The sequence below is a fragment of the Manduca sexta genome, chromosome 14, assembly GCF_014839805.1.
Source record: "Manduca sexta isolate Smith_Timp_Sample1 chromosome 14, JHU_Msex_v1.0, whole genome shotgun sequence".
NCBI lineage: Eukaryota > Metazoa > Arthropoda > Insecta > Lepidoptera > Sphingidae > Manduca > Manduca sexta.
In genome coordinates, this window is record NC_051128.1 from 6641811 (window position 1) to 6663609 (window position 21799).

Sequence of the window (21799 nt, forward strand, 5' to 3'; positions counted from 1 at the left end):
AATCTGTTTATTTTGGTACAAGTTGTTTTAATATGAGCTTTCCAGTTGCAGTTTTCGTCTAGTGTGATACCTAAAAATTTTACTTCATTTACTTCATTAATTTCTTGGTTATGATAATTTATTTTTAAACTATTAGTCGTGTTATTGTAATTTTTAAATTGAATTATTTTTGTCTTATTTATGTTAGCAGTTAGGTTGTTATCATCTAACCACTTTGATATATTTTCTATTGTATTATTTAAGGTTTGTGTATAGTCAAAATTATTATCATCTTGTGTAATTACTACTGAAATATCATCTGCGAATAATGTACATTTATGTCTAGTTGCTTTCGGAATATCATTTATATATATTAAAAACAATAGAGGTCCTAGAACACTACCCTGGGGACACCGAATTTATTTTCCCTATAAGTGGACCTGTGTGACGTAGTCATTAAATTCGAGTCAACATGGGTAATCTCCACACATTGCTTTCGATGACTCAGGTAACTGTCAATCCATTCCAACGCCTTCCCTCTAATGCCATATAAGTCACATTTTCGCAGCAATATTTGATGGTCGACAAAATCGAAAGCACTGGACATATCAAAAATACCGCTGATACACGTTTTCTTTTATCTAGAGATTTGGTCACAGTGTTTATTATAGAGAAGGCCGCTAGTGTGGTAGACTTGTTTTTGGAATCCATTTTGTTCTTTTGTTAAAATATTATGTTTATTTAGGAATGTGGTAATACGGGCGTGCATTATTTTTTCAAATATTTTTGAGAATACTGGAATTAGCGTAATGGGACGATAATTGTTTACTTTTTCTTTATTGTCTCTTTTGTGTACTGGCTTAACTACGGACATTTTCATTTTTTCGGGAAAAACGCCGTTTTCAAAGGAAAGGTTTACAATATAGCAAAGTATTGATGAGAGCTCGCTATTACATCGTTTTATTATTTTAGTTGATATTGCATCATAACCTACGGCGTTTGTAGTTCTTAACGACACAATAGTTTTTAATATTTCATACTTGGTGCAAGGCCTTAAGAAAATAGTAGAGTCAACAGTGTTAATTAATTTGTAGTTAGGAGTATGTATTTTAGGTTTATTTGTTTTGTAATATAAAAATCATTGAATGTATTTGCAATGTCTATTGGATTCGATATTAATCGTTCATTATGAATGATCTCTTTTATATTTTTATTATTTTGTGTACTATTTAGTTTGTCGCCAATTATGTCCCAAGTTGCTTTACATTTATTTGTAGAATTTAAAATATATTTGTTATTTAAGATCTTTTTAGAACATGTTATACATTTTTTAAATAGTTTATTGTATTTTATGTAATTAGATTTAGTTTCATCGTTTTTATCTTTATAGCTTATGTATCTTAGTTTTCTTTTTGTAATAGAACATATCTTTATACCTTTTGTTAACCATTTTGGTGTCGTTAAATTTACCCTTGTTTTAATTGTTTTTACCGGAAAACATAAATCATAAAATAGTAGAAATGTCTCATAGAACAGATCATAAGCTTTATTACAGTTTGCTTCATTTAGTACCTCTTGCCATGACAAACTTGATATACAATTTTGAAATTTTACTATATTTTCTTCATCATAATCTCGTCTAGTAATATACATATATAGTGGTTTTATTTGTTCACATTTCATAGGAAACGATAAACTCTGACCAGTATTGTGGTCAGATAAATATAGATGATGTACTTTACCTACAGCTCCTTTAATACTACTAAGAATGTGATCAATGCAGGTTTGTTGTCGTGTGGGTTCAGTTATGTGTGATATGAGATTATGAGAGAGTAGAAAGTCTTTTAATTTATAAGATGTGTCATCGTTCTTCAATGTATTTATGTTCAAATCTCCAGTTATAACGATTCGTCTATTTTCCTTAAAATTAAGTTTATGCATGAGCGTTTCTAATTTATCAAAGAAGGTAGATACATTTGATCCCGGTATTCTGTATATACAAATAACAATACATTGAAGTGATGGTATATCAATACCACAGCATTCAAAAGACTTTTCAGATGATACATAATTACATAGCGGAATAATTTTATACTCTATAGACTTATCCACTAGAATACAAACACCTCCACGTTTCTCGTTTTTCTTGAAAAATGGCTAGCTAGATTAAAATTGCGTATACGGACATTTATCTCGTCACCAGATCGAAGAAAGGTCTCGGTAAAACATAGTATTTGTACCGGGCTCTTTTCTATTTGAAACTCTTCTACACATATCTCTATCTGCTCTAATTTATTTAATAAACCAGCTATATTCTGGTGAAATAACGTAATGAGGTCATTACTTTTTTTGTTGACATGGTATTTACTTTTATACAAAGAACGTGATGTTTCAGTGTATCCTTTATTTGTATTTGCGAAAAAATGTACTATGGTCCATTTTATTATGAATGTTTGTAATATTCGAGTCACGCAGATTAGAATCTTCAAAATTCAAATTCTTTTTGATTATTGAAAAATAGTACGGGATCGTACCCTTTTGCAAAAATCATTTGTTTTAATACTATTTTTATATTTGGTAAATGTTTATCTGCATAATCGCTATCGATCAATAAATTAATTTTCTTTGTGGCAATGTTTGAGAACACATTTTTTGTATGTGTTTTGCGAGATAAAAAGAAATCTACAATGTTTGATATTATTACAGATCTGTTTGAGTTGATTGTTTAATTTCCACTCATTTAGATATGGATTATGTGTAACATTTAGAATGATTATATTAGTATATTTAAATTTATTCAATGTGGTTGCTAGTTCTATGGCCAGGTGAGCAGGATTTGCGTCATCTTGTCCTACACCTAAAATTATATAATTACCCGGAGTATCTTCTACTTCATTACAAGACTTGAGTATTTCGTGTGTTGGCGCGTGGGGTTTTATTATAGAGACTACTTTATATTTTTCATATTTCGTGTTCATTCTGGATCTTATTATTTTTTCCGCAAAACCTCTACATTGTAGTCCTCCGTATATGTATATAAAGCGATGGTCATCGGTATCTTGATTACAGGAAAGTGTTATGGTTCTATTTAGGACGCCATCTTTTGAGTTATTTCCGAATGACATAGCCAGACACTCATTGATTTCTGTTTGTGTGTTCCTTGCACAATCCTTAGTGAACATAGTGTCGCCATCTATTGGCGTATTAAAATTTATATTGAATGCTTCTTTTGTGGATATTTTGTTTGTATTTTTTCGTATAATATTTTCTTCTTCTTTTTTGTTAGCTATATTTATCTGTGATTTGTTTTCATATAATAATGTTAATTTGGGGTCAGTTTTCTCAGTTTGTTGAATAATCTGTTTCTTTAATGTGCTATTTTCTTGTAAGAGATCTTCAACTTTTAATTGGGCGTTAGCTAGTTGTGATTTTAGATTTTTTATTTCTCCAACAAGTTCTTCTATATTGGCTCTATCTCCAATAGCTTCGATGGTCGATAGATCAGGTAGACTTGTAGCAATATATGATTGAGTAGATCCGAACGACGTATCGAAAGATTCATCACATTGCGTTTTAAATTTTTTTTCTAATGGTTATATTATTTGTTTCCATATTTAAATTATATTTCATATTTTATTAGATACTTGCAAAATCTAGGGAACACAGGAAGGAAGTGTATGAGTAGTACATGCGTTTTAAGATGCAGTATTGTTTCTTTAAGCGTTATATATCATGCATATTTTAATACATGCATAGGCAACTTCACAGATGTCCAGCAAACAAGTTATTTTTACTTTTAAAGCTGAGAAAAATAAAAAGTAAAAAAAAAAATAAAGAAAAAAAGAAAAGACATTAAAAACTCAACCAAATTCAGTCCGAGGATTCGATCATACGCACTCGCGCATGAAACGCACCATATCTTGCACACAACTATGTCGTGTCAACACTGGTATGACAAATTTTATATAAACTTTCTGAATTTCTAAGTCCTCAAAATTTTATGACGTTTTTTGCACTATTATAGCTTAGTTTATTGTTTAATCGTTATTTTCTTTATTGTATTATGTATTAGTCAAGTATTAATATGTTTTATGAACTTTGAACACAGTAAAGTCACTGATAACTTATGATTACTTATAACTTTTGTTATGTTTAAGTTTTGTAGTCACTAACACTTGTCCAATTGTATCACTCTATTATAATTATATTTATTATGCTTTAACACTTCTACATTGACTAAATAGTTTTAAATAGGATTTTTTTTAGGTATACAATGTTTACATTGCCGCCATTTTGAACCCGCTCCACGCTACAGCCTAGTCTGTCTTCTTTTATACGTCTTATACAAATTGTAAAAAAGTAGAACTCAGAAATTTGAACGGCATAGATAAAAATATCTAAAGAGAAATTATAGACAAAGATTTTTTTATATCGAGCATGGCTGTAAAGATGGATAATGGGTCAAAATCAATTCTTCCGTATTTATTCAATTATTGTTATATTCGAGTTATTGATTTTTTACCAATTTAAACCAATAAGCCCCTATTCTATTGTATATTTTTTTTTGTCAAATACTTATTCATTTTGGTCCATTAGTTTAACTATAGTAAAGACGAAATTGACTGAAAAAGGGGTTCGTTGGATGATCGATAAACATACACCCAAAATCGTTGTGCCTAAAGCATGAAATTTCAAGCTAATAGGTTATGAATAGCGCCAGTGAGCATATTTTTGAAAATTCATCCTCTAAGAAATAAAACGTATGAAACGTAATTTTCTAACATAGAATTGTAAAAAAATATATATTTATTAAATGTATAAATAGTTTAAAATAAAAGTTTACTGTACTCTAAAATTTTCATTAGAAGGAGCTAAAAGTTTGTAGCGTTAACACGAATCATGGACAGAGCCGCGTGCAAAAGTTAGAAGGTATCTTTATAAAACCAACACTTGAATATAATTACGGGTGCGCTGTGTATCCCTTTCCACCCTGTCCTGCTTTAAGACAAGCGACCACCAATTGCTGTATATTTCACCTTCAAAAATCCATATTAGTTTTTACCCAGCTAAACTACCCAGTGGAATTCTTGTGCGCTTGGTCCTCACACCAAATGCATGCCCATGCATAGGGACATTTGTCGCGGCCCTAGGCACATAGTTAAGTGTGTATACCTTATGGTTGCCAATTCATATTAAGGCCTATAAAGACTCGCGAACATTTCCCTTCCTCCTCCCCTCCACCCATCCTTAGAGGTTTCCTTATCTCTCTCCAACACTTCCTTCCCATTTTCCTCCAGGGCCCTGCAGTCGCTAAGCCGCCTAACTGGGGAATCTAGTATCCCATTCGCTGTTTTCCCCCGGTGTTGACTGCGGAGTCTGTAACAAAAAAAAAACTACCCAGTGGGGAATTGATACAAATTATAATTAAGTTTTAATCCAGCTGTGGGGACTTAGCCGCGCGATTAGCTATCTATATCCATAAAGGACCAACTTGAGCTTGCGCAACGAGTTTTGCGTGCGTGAAGTTCGAACAATAGCTTTAAAAAAATGTTAACTATAATGGTGGGCCAGGTTGGGGATCGCTATAGGGTGCTTAACAAAGTTCATAATTTTGTATTAATAAAGTATTTATGCTGTCGACATATTTTAAGTATTACTGTTTGCATTAGAGCATATTAAAAGAAAATGTATAAGATCTGGTGAAAATATAACAAAAGGCAAAAAATATTAAAGCCTTAACTCAATGTCGAGCAGATTAAATAGTATGTAGTTAAGTAGTTGAAACAATGCGAACAGGACTATCTTCGCTCATACTAAATAACATAAGTATAATATTTTTTTTTATACAAATACTTATTTAGGTAAAGTAAACTGTTAAAAATAGTCTGAAAAAAATAAAGAAAGTGCCTACTTTGATGACATATTTGAATTTCACGAAAAATAAAATATTTAACCAACCATATTCACAACTTCTAAAGCTTCTAAAAGATTCAGGGTTCTTCCTTTTGAAAAGCATTATAGTATAGGTAGATACGCAGCTCTTGGCCTTGTTTTTATTGGAACGCGAAGGGGGTGGTCGCATTTACTAGTAGCTAGGGCGGGGTGGGCGCGTCACTCTTATTTGTTCAAATGGCCGTTTTTTACTCTTGCCCGATGCCTTGGGCGGCAAAGTTTTGGTACGCCCCAAGCTACAAGAACCCATCATACGAAACAGGATATCACCGTAGCATTGGGCGCAAAATCGTAGATTTTTTCCTACTACTGAACTGTTAAAGTCTTATAAATAATTTTACAATGTAGGTATGCCAGGAAATTAACGTAAAATTTGGAGTAGAAAATTAATAGAACGTACGTTGGTCGCGTAGCAAAAAGGCAACAAATAATAATTATATTTATGAATCAATATAACAATAATTGAGCCAAATATAAAGCAATAATAATAAGTATATTTTCTACCAACACAAATACATCAAACGTAACATACATTAATGCTATTTTTAATGTACGATTACATTGCATTGCGTTTGTGTTCACAAATAATCACTTTTCACTGCGAGCAGTTAAGTGGCCCAAATGATTAGCTATAGAGCTCACGCTGCGTGACATGACCAGCACATTAGCGCGATAGGGTGCCCTTGTTGCATTTACGAGACTTCGCCCACTCTTGCTTTGATTCCTTACTACGAGGTATTTTTATATTATTATTGCGTTTACTAAGTACACCATATTTATAGTTAGATTTCTAATGTAAAAAAGGTGTTAGCAAATCTATATAATATATGCAGTAAACCGAAAGTCCTGAGCTTGAATCACTGATGGGGCAATACTTTATATTACTAACACGATTTGCGGCCAGGCGGCTGGTCTTTAACCACACAGACACTCACGTCTTTTATCCCCAAAGGGGTAGGCAGAAGCGCAACTGGTGCACCCACTTTCCGTCGTGTGTAATCTATCGTATGATCATAGGCGCCGGGAGGGGCTGCAACGTGCACGCGCATGTCCGGAACAAATCACAATAAAATTAACCGAATGAAAATGGGAACTAACGACCATAGAGGTTTTATTATGGTTTAGTATAATATACAAAAATCCATGCTCTTTACGTTTGAAATAATAAAGATGCCATGCAGTACCTACTATAGTGTGTAGATGCAGATGCACCTCCCTAAAAATAATATTGGCGTCGACCATGCGTATAATGGTGATAGACGGCGAGCCTATCGTCATAATGGACACAAATTCCAGACTCCTTGCTTTTACTGCGTAGAAAAATCCAATATCAGTTTTCAAGATCCGGTGATCGAACCCGGGACCTTAGTACTGCATTCGTACTATACTACAACTACGCCACCGAGGCAGCCAACTAAAATTAAGAAAATCTTTTCCAGGACATAATATTTGCTACATATGTATGTTACGCCGACCTCACCTCAATGTAAAATAGGGGTGGCGGGTGATTCCCAGAATCCATGATTGATTACAACAGTTTTAGTTTAAGATTTTATTTAGCGGAAAGTTCTCAAAAACAGATTATCTATTATTATCTATATAAGCGCGTTGGGGTAAGATCGTAGGAGGTATAACATCGTATAAATCAAATAACTCGTAATTTTGTTATAATTTTTGTTTTCGAACAACACTACCTGCGACCCCATCTTGTACCCTACGTTCCACTAGTTCACATGAGTGAATCCGTCAAGTAAATAATGTTTACGGTGCTAACAAACAGAATATCGGTGTTTTGTCGTTCCCTGGCAGATCCGGATTAACCCCATGCAAGAATTTGCCTAATTTTAATTGAGTATTTACTGTTTTCAATTAATCTTGTAGGTATATACTATCATAAAGGAAATAAATCTTGTGACTTGTTTACTAAAATTTGTCGAAACGCGTATATTCCCTGAGATCCGATCTTTACACATACAATTATTTGTCGTTAAAGAATGGATAAAAATCGTTCGATCTAGCACTTGTAAAATATTGCAAGTTTTTATCAAAATTTATACACGAAAACGTCTGAACTCACTAATTGTGTATTTTTTTTTAGCTCAGATGAATGGTCGATTTTGTTTATATATTGTTTATTTACACGTGTATGTACTATTTCTTCGAATATTTTTAAAAATATCTACAGTGTCACTCATGTGGGGTATGATCGTATGCCTAGAACTATTAAAAAAACAAAGTACGCTTCTAAAAATATCTTACGAAATTTATAAATTTTTTTGAATGTTTATAAATGAATATCTAGATCAGATATGCTCTTTTTATGGATTTTAGAATCCCTGTATCATAGACGATTTTAGATAGTAGTCCGAACTATACCTGTGAAGGTCCTATCTTTCTCACACATTTTTAAAAGTATGGTACTTTTTTAAGGCCCTATAAAACGTTAACTGTTATATATAAGGGATTGAAAAAATATATACCATTTAGTATATTTAATAACATATAGCTAAGTTAATGATTCATTATGATAGCTCCTATAGAATTATTGTAAAAAAATAAATCGAGAAGACTGTTTAACACGTCGAAAAAGCGTCCGATTTAACCCCAACGCACCTTAAGTCATAAAAATAAAACAGATATAAAAGAAATAAGTTTAATGAAGTTCTTTTTTGGTTACTGTCTATAAAAATGTTTGTTTATTTTGTTATTCATTTTTGTTATAGGTAAGTACATATTATTCTTAGTTATATTTAAGATGCACAAGGGTTTTTTATATTATTCATTTTAATAAGTTATTAGTTTAATATGTATTAACTTTTTGGGGAACTTAAATAACAAAATTAAAAGTTAACATGTGTACCTATTCTATAGACTTATTTTTATTCTATATACCTATTCCTATCATATTGAATAGACACAATAATACAAATGAGTATTTTACTCAGTATTGTTAAAAGACCGTTACATGAACTAAGTAACAACAAACCGGGCATCGAACCATAACAGAGTTGTAACAAATGTTAGAACTGAAAAGTCTACAAAAGAACATGTGTTTTTCACACGGTTGTCATTACGTGGGTTCTTATCGAGATCTGATAGCGGTCTTTTATGTTTACAGGTTGCCAGCGGTGTGCATCATCAATTTTCCCATATTTCGACATAATAATATTCATCTTAATCCGGGTATTTCATGGAAATACGTGTGTGGCAATAAAACTATTATTGTATAGTCACCATATCGAAAATTATCTATTATGATTTTCATGTCCTTATTCCGTTACACCCAGTGAGTGGAATATATTTTTACGCTCATGTTACAGTAAACTGCTTTCTATAAACTGAATGTTATCTATATAACTAATGTTTTATTTGTGGATTTAGTTCTTTTATGTCATTTATTGCAGATATACTTATTTATAGAGATTTGTTTTATGGTAACGTGTCGTAATTGTTGCTTATGTAAAATGTATTAGATCTATTATAACTTATAGGACTACATAGTCTGGGCAATGAGGTAAAGCTAATATAATATATTTTTAATGATATAAATACCTATGGAGTCTTAAGTTTTGGGTTTCACAAGGGACCTATTTATTTTACTTAGATTATGCTTGTTACCAAAAGCAAAGAATAATAAAACATTGATGTTAGCCCTTTTTATATTGTATCGATAAAAATAAGTAAGGTTATGGAATTTAAAGACAATTTATTACCACTACGTTGAAGTGACCGAATATGTTCCGTCCTGAGGTTCCGTCTATGCAAATAGACAGCGCGGCGTCAACCTCCATTTACTATGCTGTACTATCATAACAAACTGTTCTGTTTACGTTTCTGAATACAGAAGACTACCACCTTACATATTTTATAAGTATATGGGGCTTTGAACTACACTTTGGCCAGTTTATATCCGATTTTTGATTGACGAGTATATGTCGCCAAAAAGAGGACACATCCCAATATCGAATACAAATGTTTACTTTCGATTGCAATATTCAAAATTGTTTTGCATGATTTCGGAACAGAAGCCGTAATCTCACAGGTTCATAACTGTAAATTAAAGATATTTGGTGCAAACTGTAGGTACACTTATAAAACCACCCGTAACCTCGTTTAAGAAAAAGTATTTATTTTGGTCGAATCATAAATTTTCGTTGACTGTTTAATTACGAAGATTATCCCTACAGTCATAAAGTAACAATATTGTGCTGGTCATATACATACTGTGTCGTAATTTTGTACATTCATAAATATATACTTTAATTAAATTGTCAGTCTCATATTATTATAAAATTGCAGTGTCTACAAGTTTATTTGCGTGGACTTAGGTCTTACTCAGTCTGTTATATCCATCCCGATACACCTACTCGTAACTCAGTAGTGGCGCAAGGCGTGGAGCCTGACTTCTCTGTCTGTCTATCTACTGAATATTTTTTATTATTAGCTTTTGAATTGAAGGATTAGTTTTGACCTCATACGCCTACGAACATTTGAGCAAACAAATAAAAAAATTAAAGTTGTTTTACGTTTCTATTCATCGCGTCTTCAATTTTTTTTTTTTTTATAAATACGTATATAATGCATAGACACGGATTTTTTTAAATTATTTTATATGTACAGAGGTATTATTTTAATTTAAAGTTCTATATTAAGCATATAAAAACTATGGTAATATTGATTTTTGCTGAATGAAGCGGAATAGTCACCACCTTAACTTATAATATTATGTATATATGTATATATTCTTATGTATATATGTATATTTATACGTATATGTTTATATAATTATAATATGTATTTTATGTATTTTGATAGTTACAATGTTACTTATATTGTATTTATAGTTATTATAGGTATTTTATATATACCTTCTTTTCAATGTCGTATTATCGTGATGCACCTACCTTGATTATCTCTGCACCACCCTAAGGTTGACTGGTAGAGAATGCCTATGGCATTAAGTCCGCCTGTATACATTTGTATATTAAGTGCAATAAATAAATAAATAAATAAATAAAATTTTTTTTTCAACGGAACATTGTGAAGCCTTAGTATCAACCCTATACACTGTCCCATTGATGGACACGGGTTTTCACTACTACTAAGAGGGATTAGTCCTTAGTCCACGACGCTGGCCTAGTACGGATTGGCAGACCTCACATACCTTAAAAATTCTTATAAAGAACTTCTCCGGTATGCAGGTTTCCTCATGTTGTCCTTCACCGTTACAGCAAGCCCTCATTCACAAAGAATACACACATAACTTTAGCGTTTGATAAGCCATACATTTATTTTATCATATGCAAATGTGCACCGACTTAAATATTAAGCCCAGAAATAACATTTAAATTTACAAAAGTTACGTCACTAATAATAATTTCAGTCATTGACCCCTGAGAATAGGCTGAATCGTGCGATTTCTTTGCGCACCTACGATACGTCTCTCTGACGTGGCCATTGTGTGGGTAAAAGATGAATTTATAATCACTGGCAGCATTTGTAGTAGGAATGTGTTATTGCCAACATAAATCAGGTACAATATGTTATGTATAAAAATAGCTATCAAAAGCATCTCTCTTAATGCAATAGAATGCAAACATTAAATTATAAAGCTATAGAGATTGTTTTTATTTGAATATTCTCAAAATTATGATAGTCAAAGGTAATAGGAAGAACACCATCCTTGGTCCGTAGACTAGAACCCTTTCTACGTATTTATGAGATATGTAACCTAGGCCTATACATATATCGATAGATAAATCCATACATTTTTTTGTGTTCTATTAACTTTACGATTGTAGAAAAGTAACTTGTCTACGGCCAAAGAGTTCTGTAGGCTACTTTTTATTCCGGAAACACATCTACAAGTGGGTGAAGCTAATAATGATGTGATCACTTCTGTTACAATATTCTTCAAACTGCAAAACATTTGCAGTATTTGTGCATCGCTACTTGGCGGCAGGAATAAATTACTAAGTGTTACAGACAAAACCGCGTTTAACCGAACTCTTGCATATGAGCAACCTAATTAAGTAATTAGTAAATTAAAAGAATACTAAAATAATCATAATATAATTTAACTTAGTAGAATCTAAATGTCGTTATGACTGTAAAACAAACAACTTATCATTTCATCGAAAACGAAAGAACTAGCAAATATAGAAAAGAAAATAGCGCCGGTTCGTCTGCCTGTTTGCCATCGTCATCACACTACTTATCGGAGACTATTTATTTTATAACTACTTATATAGCAGTGAAAGTGAAAATTTCTCAAAGGTAGGTACTAATATGCATAAATGTGGTCGGCAAACCGTTCTAATAATTAGATTTTACATAAATTACCAAACGGAAGCCCGTAGGAATAGGGCTATATGGACGTTACACCAGTGCTGTTTAACTATATAGCATTAATATGTACCAAAATATGTATTAAAATTTCAGAAAAAATGCTAGCCCCCTCATGTGACGAATATTAATTAAGTGCTTCATACAGAGGGATATATTTGAAAGGGAAACTGAGAATAATACACGAGATAGTATTTTTCACACTCATATTACCTATTTAAGTTTTGGTAGCTGACCTGATAAAAATTTCACTTTAAAACAAATACTTACTATAAAACTTATCATAAAATTGCAAGGGAAGTAAAACAATTTTTTGCAACAATACACCTTCTACGCACATATCGATATCGGGCGGGCTTATAAAGGCTTGCGGCGGGCGGTTATCGCTACATAATCTGGTGAGCTTACGCGCGCAACAAGTCTCACTTCAGCTTTGGAAAGTTGCGCTTTTCAACCGTTCACCATATAGGAAGTGATTGAAAACGCGATTTATTTGTTAACAGTGAATATTGATTATTTTTGTAAGTATGTTTTTGTAGTGTGTTTAATAATATAAAGGGTTTAACTGGATATTTTAACATATGATAAAACATTTTAACTATGAAAGTAATTTTCGCAGACTTGTCTTTTAGTTTTTGTATCTAGTGGCCATTATAAGAGAGTGAAAAAAATTGTTTTATAGAATAATATATCAAATATATAAGGAGGCAATAATGACGAATAAAAAATTCTGTAATTTTAAATTCTCTAAAGTCTAAAGGAGTAAATATTTTGGTTTCTAAAATAATGTTTACATTAATAATTTTTAATAATGTCTTAATTTATTAAATATGATTTAACAAAATGTACCTCCTAAAACTTATCCATAAATATAACTACATATAAGCAAGATATCGCGTGATACCTATGTAGTTATATGTAGTATCAAAAATAAAGTAATACACGATAAGACAACAAGAAACAGAATCAAATAAAAATTTCACACACAAATGTCCTATGTTGGACATTCGTATATCACTTGCCTATAAGGAAGTATAACTGCAAACGATATTATTAACTCTAATACAGCGGTTCTTAAACTTTAAATCCGTGAAAATCCCGGCAATACCATTTCTTATACGAAACCTCGTCCATACTTAAACCATCAATTAGGTAAGAATATTCGCGCCATTATTTCCATGAGTGAATCGAGGATTACCGTGTTGCAAGGATAAAAATAGCATTTTTTTAGACAAAATTACTTTTAGTCAGTAAAACCTACTTAACGAGGAGGCGGGAGCAATGCTCAGCTATTTGTAATTTGTGTTATATTACTGAGAAATACCGTCACCTTAATGCAATTAATATTAATTAATTCATGGTAATATAGTGAAATATGACTAGGTAATATCTTATAGCGGCGATAGCCTAGTTGGGTGTGGAACGGACTGCCAAGACGAATGTCCGCAGGTTCAAATCCCAAGGGCACACACCTCTGACTTTTCTAAAAAATCATGTGTGTATTCTTTGTGAATTTATCGTTCGCTTTAACGGTGAAGGAAAACATCGTGAGGAAACCTGCACATCTGAGAAGTTCTCTATAGGAATTTCGAAGGTGTGTGAAGTCTACCAATCCGCACTAGGCCAGCATGGTGGACTAAGGCCTAATCCCTCTCAGTAGTAGAGGAGGCCCGTGCTCAGCAGTGGGCAAGTATATAATACAGGGCTGATATTATTATAATATCTTATTACCTTTAACACGGAACCCTTTCGGTTCTTTGGGTCTGGATTTAAGAATCACTGTCTACCACCTACTACCCACAACTTAAAGTTTATATTTCAACTAACCTTCACGTATTTGCTTGATATTTGTTTGAACTAGTTGTGTATAATAATATGACTGCAACTAAAACAGTTTATCCGTGATGGAATTTATTCGTGTATTTAAGCACTTGCTGCTCCGTGCTTAGCTGTTTAGATTTAAACAATAACTAAGTAACAAATATATGTCACCATAGGAATATCGATAAGTGGCGAAGGATGAAATTTTCCGAAACATAACATAGGTATAAGAAAGAAATAAAAAAAAGATTTATTATCGGGACAATAACAGTATAACATGTACAATATAAGCAGAGCCAAACAAAATATATAACTTATAAGTACTAATAATATGAATTAATGCGGCCTACAAATCGTTCTAATGATAATTAGATTTTACGTAAACTACTAACGAGAAGCCGGCAGAAATAGGATTATATGGACCATTCACCATTGCCAGCTACAGCAATATAATATACGTACATATCGTATTTGTATATTGTAGTCTGATTGTTGTCCAAAAAAATAAATTCATTACTTTGACTACCAATGTGCCCACTAAAATAATAAAGCATGAGACGTCGCCGAGGGGGGACAAAAAAAGCCCGCCTCGATTCACCCAAAAAACTGGAAAAATTTCCCGCAAGGAACACCCTGTAAATACACACGTGTATGTTTAAACACAAACTTGCTCAACTTAATCATACCAATTTCTATATGACGTAAAAGGTAACTGTAGCTATGAATGAATGCACGGACCTATAAGTATGCGTAGCTTCGTATGCGTTGCTATAACTACCAATGATTGACGCATTAGTAATCACTTCGATGCAACGAGTGTCGGAAACTTATTTAATCATTATTTTGATACTGTAGTTCAATATAACACCTATAGTACACCGCTACTAAGTTTTGAAAACCAAAAATGGCTGGACACAGACACTTATTTAGGTATTCTATGAGGGTACTCAATTTGTTTAAAAGCCCTAAGCAGGGGAAAAGCTTTTTCAATTAAATTTGTAGGACAGAAATATTCTAATATAAAGTATTTGGGGGAAGTGAGGTCGCAGAGGTCCTATTGTCCGTCTAAATCCGCACCTAGTTAAACCCCTAATGACAGCGTCGAAATGAAACGTCTATCGTTTTACAAGTTGAGCCGCGTTGATAACTACGAGACACCTTATTTTCTGTATGGGTAATTTTTAACACTTCTTGTTAAAAGTGTATATTTTGAATTTTATTTTAGAATAAAAATACTTAGGTATATAAATAAAAATAACAATAATGATGATTTGTCTACTTATACTTTTTCAGCTATAGGTACATCTATTTTTATCTGTTTTTAAATATTTCCCATGTTCCTATATAGTATATTTTCATTGAATAAATAAATATTGTTTATCTTAAGACTGATAGACGAAATATTAATAATATCAGTTGTCTATACGTCCTTCGTATGTTTAAAAAAATATTTGTTTTTATAATACAAATACGATGTAAACATATTCTATAAGAAAATAATACGTACGTAAGGTCAGGTGGGGCAAGTGCGCCGACGGGGTAAGTGCACCTGCCCTAAAAAAAATCGAGAACTATTGATGTTATACAATTACCGCAATCTTACATCTATGCTACTAACTGAAATACAGTTCCACTAAAAAACATAAATGGCTCTGTTCATTTTAATAGGATTTATTCGCTATTTTATTTTAAGTGTCATTTAGACCTGTAAACAGAGATGACCCCGTGAAAGATAACATCAAATATTTTAAGATATTTAACATATTTCTGTAAATCAGTAAGGTGACTACATAGTTTAAACCTTTTATTTTAACTTCCTGCCTGAATTTTATTTATATATACTAGAATAAAGGATTTTTTAGCAATGCGAAAAAATGTACCTCAAAATTGTCGAGTAGGGCAAGTGCGCCACAGTTACTAGTCGTATGGCGTACTTGCCCCTGAACCATATATTACCAACCTTTTTTGAGAATGTGTTTTACTAGTATGAATTATTATTATTAAAATGTTATATTGTATTTTGTTTTGAGCCGACTTAAATAAAAGGGCGTATTAGTTAATTCGTTTTTACAAAAGAAAAAATGAAATACCTTGGTTTAGAGCAACTGTACGTGACGTAGTTGCAACTATTCGATCAGGCACGTTATCTGGGTATAATGCAGCTCAAACATATTAAATGTCATAAGGCCAAATTCTAAGTAATTGAGTTATAAGGCATTCAAAATTGTTAATTCCTACATTTATGTATGTTTTTTTTTAGTTTTTCGAAATAAAATGGATTTTGTATCAGGGCTACCATATTTTTATCCCATCATATCCGCACAAAAGACTCTAATATTAATACCTAAATATAGCAAAAAAAAAATCTAAAATGTTTTGAAGCCCTGATTTACAAATATATGGCGCACTTACCCCGAATTTGATTTGACAGACATAGTTTGTTATAATATTGAGTGATTAAAAATTATCCAAGAGCAATGCGAGTAAAACTTATTTCTATATGGACTCAAATGAGTGTTTTCTTTATAATGTTCCATATTGGCGTTTTTTTTTACACAGGCGCACTTACCCCATTTCCAGAGGCAAGTGCGCCTACTACCATTTTTTTTACTTTGAGCAAAATCTTGTTAATTTATGGTCCGATTTCCTTGAATGGCTATTGGTTCTTATCACAAAATACCAAATATTCTTAAATTAATAAAATTACATTCTTAAGTGAGCACAAAAAGAAATTATTTTACATTGAATCCAGCTATGAAAATTCTATGGCGCACTTCCCCCGACTGACCTTATATCAACATATTTATGTTTATCTCATCCAAGTTTTTCCTCAGAATGTTGTTATAACACATAAATAGAAATTTAAATCATATCTTTAATATAAAACTCAACAACGCAAAAAGGATATGTCGCTGGAGACATATTAAAGTTTGACTGTTAATGGTTTACCGGTGACAACCTCTACATGGTCATATTTATTTTTACTAGCGACCCGCCTTGGCTTTACAATGTGATTTTTTATCGTATAAAACATTAAAAGATTATCAGCATGAATGTTCTTATGAAAACAATCCGTTCATTGGTGAAAATCGTATGAAAATGCGTTTGCTAGTTTTTGAGTATTGCATTTTGATAGACGCGGCAGGGTGGTTTCTTTTATAATATGTATCTCAGGATATATTGTATAGGTATCAAGTTCTATTTTCGTGGAGATTAGCAAATAGCATATAGAAAACCAAAGGAGTCACCCCCTTATTCATAAAGGTTAGTTATCTAAGGAAGGACGGAGCATTCCTGTGATAACAAGTGTGTTTCTCAGCTTTGTTTATCTGACAGCTTGCTCTTTGTTCAGCTTTGTTTATCTGACAGCCAACTAGATTAAAGTTGTATCTCACAATTAGCCAATGACAACGGCCCGATGTCTACGCACTACGAAGGTTGCCATGCCGTCAGCACTGAGAAACAGACTTGTTATTACAGCAATGCTCCGTTCTTAGATAAAAAACGTTTATGAATAAGGGCGTCAGGTGTTATGATAAACATTTTATCTATCGTGGATTTTCGGTGAACGCGCTGATGGATCAGGCAGTAAATGAGTTTAATGCTGATTTTTCCAGAAAGAGCTAAAGCATATCTGCCACTACAAACCGCTTGTTTGTGAATACATTGGCGCGAACGAGTTACAGTAGCTCCTTCATGCTGCAGTCAGCACAGAAAACTATCTAAAGCGGCTCTACCTTATAATTACATTGTTACGCTACCAAAAAAAAAGTTTTTAATAAAAAAAAACTGTTCTTTTTTTAAACTTTCTCTTGTATACAGGTGTCAGTCTTGTGATGCTGGATGCACAATGTTGAACAGTTCGGTACCGCTGTTCCTGCTCGCCCTCAGTGCCACCCTCGCCGCGCCGTCCATGTACGATGATTATGTTGTGAGTATGTCATTTTATATTGTCTAATACAAAATTACATTAAAGCGTTTCATTTATTCGACACCTAAAACTCATTATATATATTTCATTTTAATTAAGTTGTTAACATTTAACGACAAAATAAGTATCACAGAAATTATAAATTTATACCGAAAATATAGGGTCACCATCGAAATAAGATATGGGGGGATACGAAATCCAAAGTAACATATTTTTTGTAAGAAGGTCAATACCTTCATGCATATAATAATGAACCCAGAACTCTTACTGAACTTTTTCGTATAATATACTAATGTACTTAATGTATCGTAAAGACCAGTAATACACTTTATTGAAGGTCATATGAAGCTTTGGCCCCACGTAAACGTATTACACATTCTCTTAAATGCAATGTTCTATCGCAACAACATATAATCCAGCTAACCCAAATAAAACATAATGTTTTTTTAATAGCCGTGGCGGCACCCACCCCTAAAGTGTAGTTACTAATACGCTATATAAATGTATTTCATAATATAAAATCATCTATTCATTGCGTATAAACCGTCTTTGATTTTCTATAAATAAAACTTTCACACACGTGTGATTAAGGTCACTTTCTTGCGGTTTATCGGAAAATCAACTTTATGCTGACTTTAAGTTATTTCAAAAATGTGGTTAAGTTACTTTAGTGTAGTCTGTTTATAATTACAAATTCCAAGTGTATTATCATGAAAATAATTATAATTGTACAACAGAGGATTATATACAAGTACATTTATTTAAAGTAAATATCTGTAAATACCTAGTTTATTTCTTAAATTTTTGTAGTAGAAGCGTCAAGGGTGGGTTACTTGTGCTAAGTGAGTCTCCACTTTCTGCGAGCATCCATAATAGCAAAGAAACACTGGGCGGTCGTAGACTTTTTAAATATCAGTTATTTAGTAGCTTTCACTTACAATTTACATTATTAAACACACCATATTAAAATTTATTTTGCATTACTTTCCTCAACGTAAAGTAAAATAAATACAGGTATAAAGTATTTTTACTATAAACAAATATGTTGCTACCCGGATCTACAGTTTATAAATAATATTATCATATTCATGCGACATTAAAGTGTACAGATCACTTGATAAAGATTGCAATAAGTCGGGAAGTAGGTCGCTTCTAACAGATCGGTTTGGAATCTCTAAGGGAAGACTATGTTCACCTGTGGCTCATAATGATGACTCGTTTTCATTGAACTATCATAAAACTAATTTCGCAGGAGGTTGTGCCTCAGAAGCGTGCAGCTCTGGTGCTCGATCGGCTGTTGGTAGCCTTGCAGAAGGCTCTTCACGAGGGGGGTGGGCAGCGATATGAGCGACCCGACCGCGACGGCCCGCGCACCGCGCCCCTTAGAATCCCGGACGACGACATTGACATGGTGAGGATATGACAATTCATAATATGGCATGACTATTAAGGATAGGATAGAGGTGTAACGTTGGTAAATAGCATTGGTATTTTTATAAAACGGTAGGTCTCTCTTAAATAGGGGAACTATTATATTATCGACCAACTTGAATATTTAAAAATCAAACTACAAAGTTAGATCAACATGAAACTTTTAACCTAGACCCTTTTGCTTTAAGTCTTCATAACTCAAGGTTCTGTGAGCGCGTAACCGCGCTTGCGCCTTATACAATAAAATCATTTTAAGATTAAAACAAATTGCTAGCGTTATTTCATGAATCGGATTGGATTAGTGAATCTATTGAACTTTAGTAGGGTTATTTTCAGACCTGATTAACTAGCGACTGCACACATGCTGAAAAACCTGTCATAAGTACTGACCTACCTACCTAGCTATTCCAGTAAGAATGGTCGTCCGTGGAAAGGGTAGCTGTTCAATAACGGCAATAGCAAACTGTGACGTTACCGGTCATAACGCTGCCTGCATGAGAAAGAGATAGCGCGACAATTTTAGCATGCTTCACATTTACTCACAATAGTATTTCAGAGGTGCAATCCAGCACAATATAAATAATCGTAGGTAACAAGCCATCAGTCACATAGTTTGACCTCTATCGGTATTTTCGTTGATCATGGCCACAAATCATTTGTACGGAATATTCACGACTCTATGTGGGTCTATATTATGTAGGTGGAGTATAATCTTAAGTACGATTAATTCTGTTTTGAAATGCAATATCAATAATATTACATTTAGGTCGAATGGGATTATCGGGTGTAAACAAGATCATTTTGGGAATTATAATGTCCGTATAAATATAGGGTATTAACGTATTCTAATAGTACGCTGCACGATCAAGGATGCTTACGTAAAGTCCCTAAGATTGTGAAGGTAGACGTGAAACTATTCTAATTATATAGCCAGTTATTTTGTCACAGGACTTAACAATCTCTCAATAATTTTGACTAGGTGATAGCGTTATTATAATCAAGTTAACGATTTAAAATTTAACTACATGTAATTAAATTCTCACATAGTTCTACGGACTAGATATTCTGTACCGTTAGAACACTACAAAAAAAAGTTACCAGTAACGGGTTTAGCGATTAAATCTTCAGTAACAAAACGACATAGTTAGTTTATGTCCAAGATTGTTAAATGTACAGTCAGCAACAAAATTACTTGAACGACTTCAAAATTTCAAAACGGCTCTACATATTAACTTCAATCGCAATATTCATTTTTCTGTGTCTAGTCAAAAGTTAATTCTAGTAAAGTCGTTTATCGATACGGAGACAAAAGCTTAAAAATTGAAATTTTTAATTTATTCAGCTACTTTTGTGGCTGACTGTACTCAAGTATCTAGTTGATTTAACGTCAGTGGACATTCTATACCGCCCCTACTTCGCTTATTAGGTGCATAGTAATAGTTAGTTGAGGTAGTATAATTTATTCGCAGTATTTGTAGTACCATCTGTATTTATCCGCAGAGTTCATTGGAGCGGCGCGGGCAGACTACAAACAGCAGAGGACGTGTACTTCGCTGTTATTTCAATGCAGTCACTTGCTTCTAACGCATACTTAATCATAACAGTAAATCTTTGACCAATTTTAATAGGGTAAATGCACCAGTGTTATACTGATTTATAAATGTACAACGAAAAATAATTTCCTAATACGTTTCTCTAATCACATGACAGATATTGGTATATGATTAATTAATAAATTAAATTGATGTGTTCATTTTTTGGTGTGGTACATAGGACTTATGCAAAAAATAGTCTAAAAATGTTTTTAGATAATGATTTTATAAGGTGTTTAATATTCATTTAAAGTTTTGGCTACTGGTGCCTTTACCCACCTTATAACTTTAATACGTGTATAAGAAAATTGCAAAAAACTAATTAATATGATACACAGTTAATACTTGTATGCTTATATTTGTTATGTACATATATTATTGTTAATATTATGGATTTTTTATTGTATCCGTGACTTCGTGGCCAAATCGAGATTAATGAACGATGAAAGTCCATGTGTCGTTGCCAAATATTGATGTATACTGCCTAAATATACTTTAAAACAACTTATTTAATACAAGAGTTTTATTTTAATTCCTGTAAAAGGAAATAAGAAATGTTCTAGATTCTTGAACGTAAATATTTTTTTTTGTAACATTATACAAACATAACATCACCAACACACATCTATACTTTAGAATAATAATTATGTAGAGATTTATCGATCTATAGTTCCGATAAAAATTCATGTTTATTATGACTATTTCCTTTTACGTTATACAAACTAACCCTATCAACAATTTTCATGCG

The 21799-nt window shown here is 32.6% G+C and overlaps 1 protein-coding gene across 2 annotated transcripts; it reads left to right on the forward strand.

Moving 5' to 3' along the window:
- Positions 1 to 406: 406 nt before the first annotated feature.
- LOC115456123 lies at positions 407 to 21550 on the forward strand. Of its 2 annotated transcripts, none has more exons than XM_037438655.1 (4): positions 407 to 487; positions 17920 to 18028; positions 19281 to 19439; positions 20960 to 21550. In XM_037438655.1, exons 2-4 carry the CDS (start codon positions 17948 to 17950, stop codon positions 21041 to 21043), a joined length of 324 nt encoding a protein of 107 aa, XP_037294552.1. In that variant the 5' UTR covers positions 407 to 487; positions 17920 to 17947; the 3' UTR covers positions 21044 to 21550. The 2 variants fall into 2 exon arrangements, with proteins under 2 accessions (XP_037294552.1, XP_030040888.1); XM_030185028.2 differs by lacking the exon at positions 407 to 487 and adding an exon at positions 12686 to 12797.
- Positions 21551 to 21799: the final 249 nt, after the last annotated feature.

Excerpts from the sequence above, each read along its gene's own strand:
- LOC115456123 (XM_037438655.1), top strand. The coding sequence starts at position 17,948 with ATGTTGAACAGTTCGGTACCGCTGTTCCTGCTCGCCCTCAGTGCCACC. Across the intron at positions 18,029-19,280 it reads CCATGTACGATGATTATGTT|GAGGTTGTGCCTCAGAAGCG; the intron begins GTGAGTATGTCA and ends CTAATTTCGCAG. Across the intron at positions 19,440-20,959 it reads CGGACGACGACATTGACATG|AGTTCATTGGAGCGGCGCGG; the intron begins GTGAGGATATGA and ends ATTTATCCGCAG.